The 7165-nt window shown below is 32.5% G+C and overlaps 1 protein-coding gene across 1 annotated transcript; it reads left to right on the forward strand.

The window, feature by feature from the left end:
* The first annotated feature begins 1608 nt into the window (after positions 1 to 1608).
* Positions 1609 to 6468, forward strand: LOC128158462 (uncharacterized). Its single transcript, XM_052821319.1, has 10 exons — positions 1609 to 1755; positions 1914 to 2004; positions 2363 to 2450; positions 2970 to 3052; positions 3243 to 3416; positions 3891 to 3988; positions 4474 to 4613; positions 4735 to 4847; positions 5601 to 5752; positions 6152 to 6468. The coding sequence occupies exons 1-10, from the start codon at positions 1698 to 1700 to the stop codon at positions 6355 to 6357; spliced, it is 1203 nt and encodes a 400-aa protein (XP_052677279.1). The 5' UTR covers positions 1609 to 1697; the 3' UTR covers positions 6358 to 6468.
* The last annotated feature ends 697 nt before the right edge of the window (positions 6469 to 7165 follow it).

Raw genomic sequence — 7165 nt, forward strand, 5'->3', positions numbered from 1 at the left:
AGTTCACAGAGAGAGACCTGTGTGCAATAAACCGTCTGGATGAGGCTAAAGAGGGACAACTCTGCCTGTCCATAAAATGCTGAGATTAACTACTTTCTTCTGGAGATTTACTTTTCCCCGTTTGTACAGTAGAGTGAATGACTGGCCAGCTTTCATTCAATCTTTATTTCCCCCTTGCGGAGATTTCATGTTATAAATTACAATACATAAAGAAAATCAGTGAACAGTACAAAAAGGGTAATAATGATGAAGACAACGTATATACATAATTATATAATAAGGAAAATATTTATATATTGTTACATATGCTCTAAGAATAATAGAGCTCTATAGCGTGCTGATGCACTGCTTACACATTTTGCGCAAATGCAGATAAATTCTTTCTTGCTTTCTTTATCTAATAATGTTGTGGGTTCAAATCCCCCGAGCAAAATGTAGTATAAAACGTCATCTCTTAGCTCTGAAAGCTCTACATATAAATGGACGTCAAAATTATTGATCAAACTGATATAAAAAGAATCCCTAACAAAAGCTGTGGATGGACACCCCAATACAGCATGCTGAAACTGGTTTCTGTAAGAGCATTGATATATTCTGCAGTTTTGGTCCATATACATGGGTGGAATGGTCCAGAGTTTGGCTAGTAATCTAAAAAATGGAACTTTATCAAATGAAAATTAAAATTTCCAGAGTCTGATAGGAGAGACTGTATTGTGAAAAACTTTAAACATTCGGAAGTCTGGATCATTTTCCGTGCGACTTCTCCATTCCTCAGTATGGTGATTATGAATCGACTGCTTTCCAATCTTTTTTTCAGGGAATTTACCAGCTTCAAGAAACAAATGTAAATATTGAAGTAAATCATATTTGGCTAGAATTTCGTAAATATCATTAAGAAATTCGGAAAATGGTTTGACGCCGTCCTGTAAAAGATCACATAATCTAAGTAAGAAAATATTTTTTGCCAGACAGTTAATATCAAGCTTGCACAGTTTTCCAAAAAAAGGCTAATTTTTTTTTATCTATTTCCGAAACGATGGGATGTAGTCCAAGCATACTCTCACACATATCTGACCTTGTTGAAATTATCAGACCTTGGATGTCTTTTATCACGAAATGTTGAAATTTGCTTAAAACTTGTAAATTTGTTTGATTTAAATTGTTCCACAATTCACATCCATACAATACAGTAGGTAATACTATTTTTCGGTAGAGTCCAACAAGTATGGTGTCCGGATAGGGCCATTTGCGTTAGCGCGACATCGCGTTCAGATAAACGAGACATCGCGCTAACACACAACACGCCGTCGCGCTAACGCAACTTTGCACAACACGCCGTCGCGCTAACGCAACTTTGCACAACACGCCGTTGCGCTAACACACAACACGCCGTCGCGCTAACGCAACTTTGCACAACACGCCGTCGCGCTAACACACAACACGCCGTCGCGCTAACACAACTTTGCATAACACGCCGTCGCGCTAACACACAACACGCCGTCGCGCTAACACTCAACACGCCGTCGCGCTAACACAACTTTGCACAACACGCCGTCGCGCTAACACAACTTTGCACAACACGCCGTCGCGCTAACGCAACTTTGCAAGTTTCACAGTCTATAAGGAAGTCGTGTCCGGAAATATAAGACTGCGCATGCTGATTGCAATTAACGTGTTCATCACTTTTAAAATGCAGAATGAACCCAATGGGATATTCGTCTTTGACAGAAGGCAATCACAGGGAAGACGTTACTCGTAAATATAAACTTTTGATATTTATCTTTTTAAAAAGGTTTCATTAATCAAATGAAAAAATTTTAGAGACCGAATTTTCTCTCAATATGCCCTATATAATATATTTTCTTCTGTCATATTTGTAATTTTTACAAACTATTAATTTTTTGTTGATAAAGGAGAAGACCTCATTCGAGACTATTTCTACGGTGGGTACACAAATCTAGAGATTTGTGGTATCCTGCTTTTACGACATGAAATAGTTATCAGGTAAATATATAGATTGATCAGTATAATTATGTTGAACATTGTTTCATGGCATTTCCCGTATTTACTATAAATTGATTATGAAAGTCCCAACCAAAATATCATTTTTAGAGCCAAGTAACAAATAATGCTGCAGGTGATATGCACATGTATTCTCTTTTGAAAAGTGCACAGGCATCAATAAGCCTACATCCACTGGATGTAAGATATAATTTATTGCTGCACAGCAAATAACAGCCATAGGTACTGATAGCTATAGTGTTTTCAATAGCTTGCTTAATGATTTTTATAATGTGTATAAGCACAATTAATTAATATCATAGTAGAAACAAAATATATCCCAGATTTTTTTGGCACCCAGTATAAGACATCTGAAAAGAATATTGGCGATGATGGGACTAAGAAGACGAATGCTGCAAAACACTGTTGAGGCATCTTATGCTATCATGGTAAAACGTTATTTCAAATAATCCAAAATAAAATATATAAATCTTAAAGGTCCTTTTTATATATTTTCCTTTCTTTCATTACCATAATTTGAACTACTACATGGAGCTCATGTAAATTATATCTTTAATAACTGTTCTGTTATTAGTTATAATAACAAAAGTGCTAATTATTTTGTTGTGAATAAAATTAAAACAAGATCAAATTTAAGGTCAAATTATTCATTCACAAAAATATACACTACTTATTAAAACATGTTACAAATTCATGTCAGGTGCTTTGTATATTACCAAAACAAAGAAATTTTAAAATGTACAATTGCATTTAGTTAACTTACATGAATAAATAATTGTTGAATTTATGAATTATTTAAATATTTAAGGTAAAGTAATCAATTGGTAGATTTATTAATGTGTTACATGCATGTTAGCATATATCCTTATACAATGACATAACTATATTTTATTCATATGTATTGATAATAAAATATATATTTCAAACTACATTTATTTTTAAATTAGGAGGAATTAAATGGAAGTGGTTCTTCTCTTGGATGTCGTGGACTACAGCGTCGTCTTTTGTCACATGGACTCGTGGTTTCAAGGTTGGGTATTTGTACATCATGCCAGAAAAGGGTAGTAGGCAATAAGGAACAAAATATACTGTATGAAAACAATAATACATATAACTGAGTAATGCAATTTATTGAAAAACTTTAATAGATTTTAACATACTTGTGAATTGTGAAATACTAGTATGTTTTGATCAATGGCATTATATATTGAATCATTAAGAGAACAGGTTTTGGCCATTCAAAAGGAACTGGACCCTATTGGTGTTTTGGAAAGAAAACAGAGGCGTCTAAAGAGAAGAGTATATCATAACAAAGGCCCTAATTATCTATTGCATGTCGATGGATATGATAAGCTTAAAAGATTCGGTTTCGCAATTCATGGATGTGTTTGCAGGTATATACATGTATGTGTTGCTGTGTCAGTTATGTAATATATATACGTAGTCAAATGATAATTTAATATATGTAAATGAAACAGTTTTATGCCCAGAAATTATGTCTTTAAACTTCTTCACAACTGAAACATGTCTTGCAGTCTATGTATAATTTTTTTTTAAAGTTAGATTAGGGTCACATGTATTATGGGTTCATTGTCAAGGTCAAAGATCGCTTTTGCCCAAATATGATTTGGCTACATATTAAACCAGTTAATTGGAGAGTATTTCTCAAACACACATTGTTTATACTTTAAGGAAAAACCCTCTCTCTGACAAAATCTGATATATTCATAATGGTTTGATTATTTGAAATAATTCAGTTTCATAAAAAGATTAATTTAAACATGAACTAATTATAATGTCATATTTAATTTTAGTCTAAAATCTTTCCTGGCATGAATACATGATTGTGCTTTTTATTTTTTGAAAAGATTTTCTCGACGTGTGTTGTGGCTAAGAGTAGGCAGATCAAACAATGATCCCAAGGTGATCGCCTCATATTTTTTGGATTTCTTAAGAGAATTGAGAGGTAAAGTCTTCCATAATCTTAGAACTGATTTGATCAGTTCTTGAAACATTTTTAATTAAGTTTATATAAAATTAGAGCTCTACAACAAATCAAATTGTTGGTTATAAATTTTATTTATCATTTGAGTTAAAAAAAACTGTATTAGCTTTTTAAATTGCTTTTGGATAACTAGTAACTGTAGCTGAACTTAAATTTGAATATGTGATCTCAGTTGAGAACTAAGGTTTAAGGGCAAAATAATCATGATGATGAATTCTTAATGAATTCTTCTTCTCAGTGAAGTTTTTCAAAGCTATACGAAATCCAATACATTATCATATGTGCATAGTATTAAATATTTCAAGTCTATTATTTTTAATGCCATGACTTCCTCCTAGTAGAAAGACATCTGTAAATGCAATGGTCTGGCTTCATCTGAATTAAATTGTAAAATTATATGTAACTTATAGGTGATTATTTTGTCTAATCCTTTGGATGAATTACAGGAGTTCCAAGGTGTATAAGATCAGATGAAGGAACAGAAAACTGCATCATCGCTGATATTCAAAGGGCTTTTCGGTGGTATCATGATGATGATATGGCTGGAGAGAAAAGTTTTCTTACAGGATCATCACCTTCAAATCAAGTATAACAAATAATGTCCAAATAAATTTTACATACATTACAATTGCAGTATTATGAATTAAAACTAGAAATAAAAAATAATGTTTTGCTACAGTTTATTATTCCTGACTGTTTCCCTTCAGAGAATCGAACGATGGTGGTTGTCCAACAAACAAGGTGGTGGACAATTCTGGATTGAATTTTTCAGCAATTTGGAGCACATGGGAAAGTTTTCTACCTCGGACCATGTTCAGCTGTAAGTTATTGCACAAAGTAATAGATGTAGATCTAGCTGATACACTGGTACATACATTTTTACACTAGGAGCTGTGTCATTTAATACTACCAACACATTTTGATGGATGAAATGTAGACTGCCTGTGGCAGTATCATTAAACATTTTGTGATAAAGAGAATGAGGCTACTAGCTCAAATTCAATGTCTCTGGATTAATTACTGAATTATTGTATTGTTTTTATCCAATAAATGTAAATTGGTTAGGATCTACATACTTCTTTTAAGATTAGGTTAATGTCACATGCAGTTTTGCCCAATTTATACTACTTTTCATTCTTCTTTTAACAAGACATATTATGGTACATGTATATGCTTTCCTGTCTCTTTTCTAGCTTTTTTATGTCTCAGTCACACCATGAGCATTGCAAGGTTTAGAAACTCATCAGTTTAAGAATTAACTTTTTTTTTAAATGTAGCTTCAATAATGTAGCCTTTCCTCTCCCAATTATTTTTTTGGTGGAAAGAAATTTAAGATATAAAAAATTGGAGAGGGTTACATTATTGCAGCTAATAAAATTGGGAATTAACTTTTAAACAAACATGAAATAATTCTTATTCATTTTGGGTGTGTTGCCTAAATGGCCCTATCCATAAATTGAAGGGATAGAAGGATGCCTCAAATCAATGTTGAGCATCTTCGGTAGGGAAACAATTTTTTAAAACTGCTGAATAAAAAAAACCCACTGCTTTTTCTCTTTCGCAACAAATACAGGGAATGTCTACGATTTTGCTTCACAAAACTTGTGCAGGATGATCTTAATAGGTGTGCTCAGGAGTGGAATCAACACAGAATTCGACACACAAAGTCTGCTGAATTGCCTGGTGGAAAACCAGACTTGATGTATTATCTTCCAGAGTTATACGGCAAGTAAAGAAACTATTATTATTAGTTATATTTTGGTTGGGGAGAAGTATCAATTTTGAACCAAGGATAAGTCTTTTAAAAACACTATTCTTGCCCGTTATAACACTGAATTCACTTTTTTAAAAATTTGAACTAAAAAATCAAAGCAGGCATTTAAAAATGTTTTTGTAAGGTAGATTCTATATCTAAACATCATTATCAAGCATATAAAAGTGTTTATTTCCAAGCTTAATCCCCAGAGCTTTTTATATACAACTTATCCTAAGTTTAATTGCACATTAAATAAATGTGCCTCAGAGCTTTATAAGTACCAAAAACTGGCAAAATCTACAGACCAATGATAAAACTCATTTGGGAAGAGGGGATCTACAATCACAATGAAGTTTTTAATTTTTCAGGTACACATGATTTCAAAATGGAGATAGATATGGCTGATGTGGATGCAGCTGAAGAATTTTGCATTTATCAAAGTGCTTTTGGGTGTTTGCCAGAATTTGAAGAGGAATGTAAAAACATTATGTTTGAAAATTCGCTGTTGTTGCCAACAAATCATAGTGAAGCACTTGCATTGTATGAATGGCTCGTATCTTACTTTAATGCATGAACAAGATTGCTGATGAACACCATGTACAAATACATGTAATGATATGAAAAAGAGTTATACAATATCATTCTTTGTAAATTGAGCATACAAGTATGTTTTCAGAAAGTTGCATTCATTTAAATAGAATTATCAAAATAAACTTATTGGAATAAAGTTAACAAATTAAGGAAACTTATTTTTAATGTAGATGATGGAAGGTCAGTACAGGATGATTTAAATTTCCAAAATCACCTTAAAATTATTTACAATTGCTCTTGGCCTTTAAGTTTCCAGTTATGTACCAACTTATCTCCCCTGCATCTTTAGTCTAGTGTTCAACCACGTACATGTACTAATTAATTTGACAGCGAAGCCTACATGTACTTGACTGTCGTATCTTTCTCATTGCAAGTCTATATACAACCCCAAAGAAATCTTAACCCAGTCTGGGTCATGTACATATTAACCCTGAAGAGTATTAACTGTTTTATGTACATATCATGATCTAGTAAACAGTATAAATAAAGAAGAAGGTACAGTTTCCTTCAATATTTGCCCTAAAATTCAAAAGTTGTTTAAATCTTATAAAAATACACATATGCCATCTTGAACATGTGTGTATGTAAAATATCAAATTATACACTTTTATCTTGTTTCAAAAAATAATTATGACTTCAACACTTTGGCATATTTCTAAGATTTGGTCAAAAATGATAAAAAAACTGCACATTTTCTCAGAGTTATTTGAAGACGAAAATGTGTCCGCAGCCATCGCTCACAGCGAAATTAGTATATATTATGATATCACATGATAAATTTATTATGCGAG

Source organism: Crassostrea angulata, chromosome 8 (assembly GCF_025612915.1).
Source record: "Crassostrea angulata isolate pt1a10 chromosome 8, ASM2561291v2, whole genome shotgun sequence".
Classification (NCBI taxonomy): Eukaryota; Metazoa; Mollusca; class Bivalvia; order Ostreida; family Ostreidae; genus Magallana; species Magallana angulata.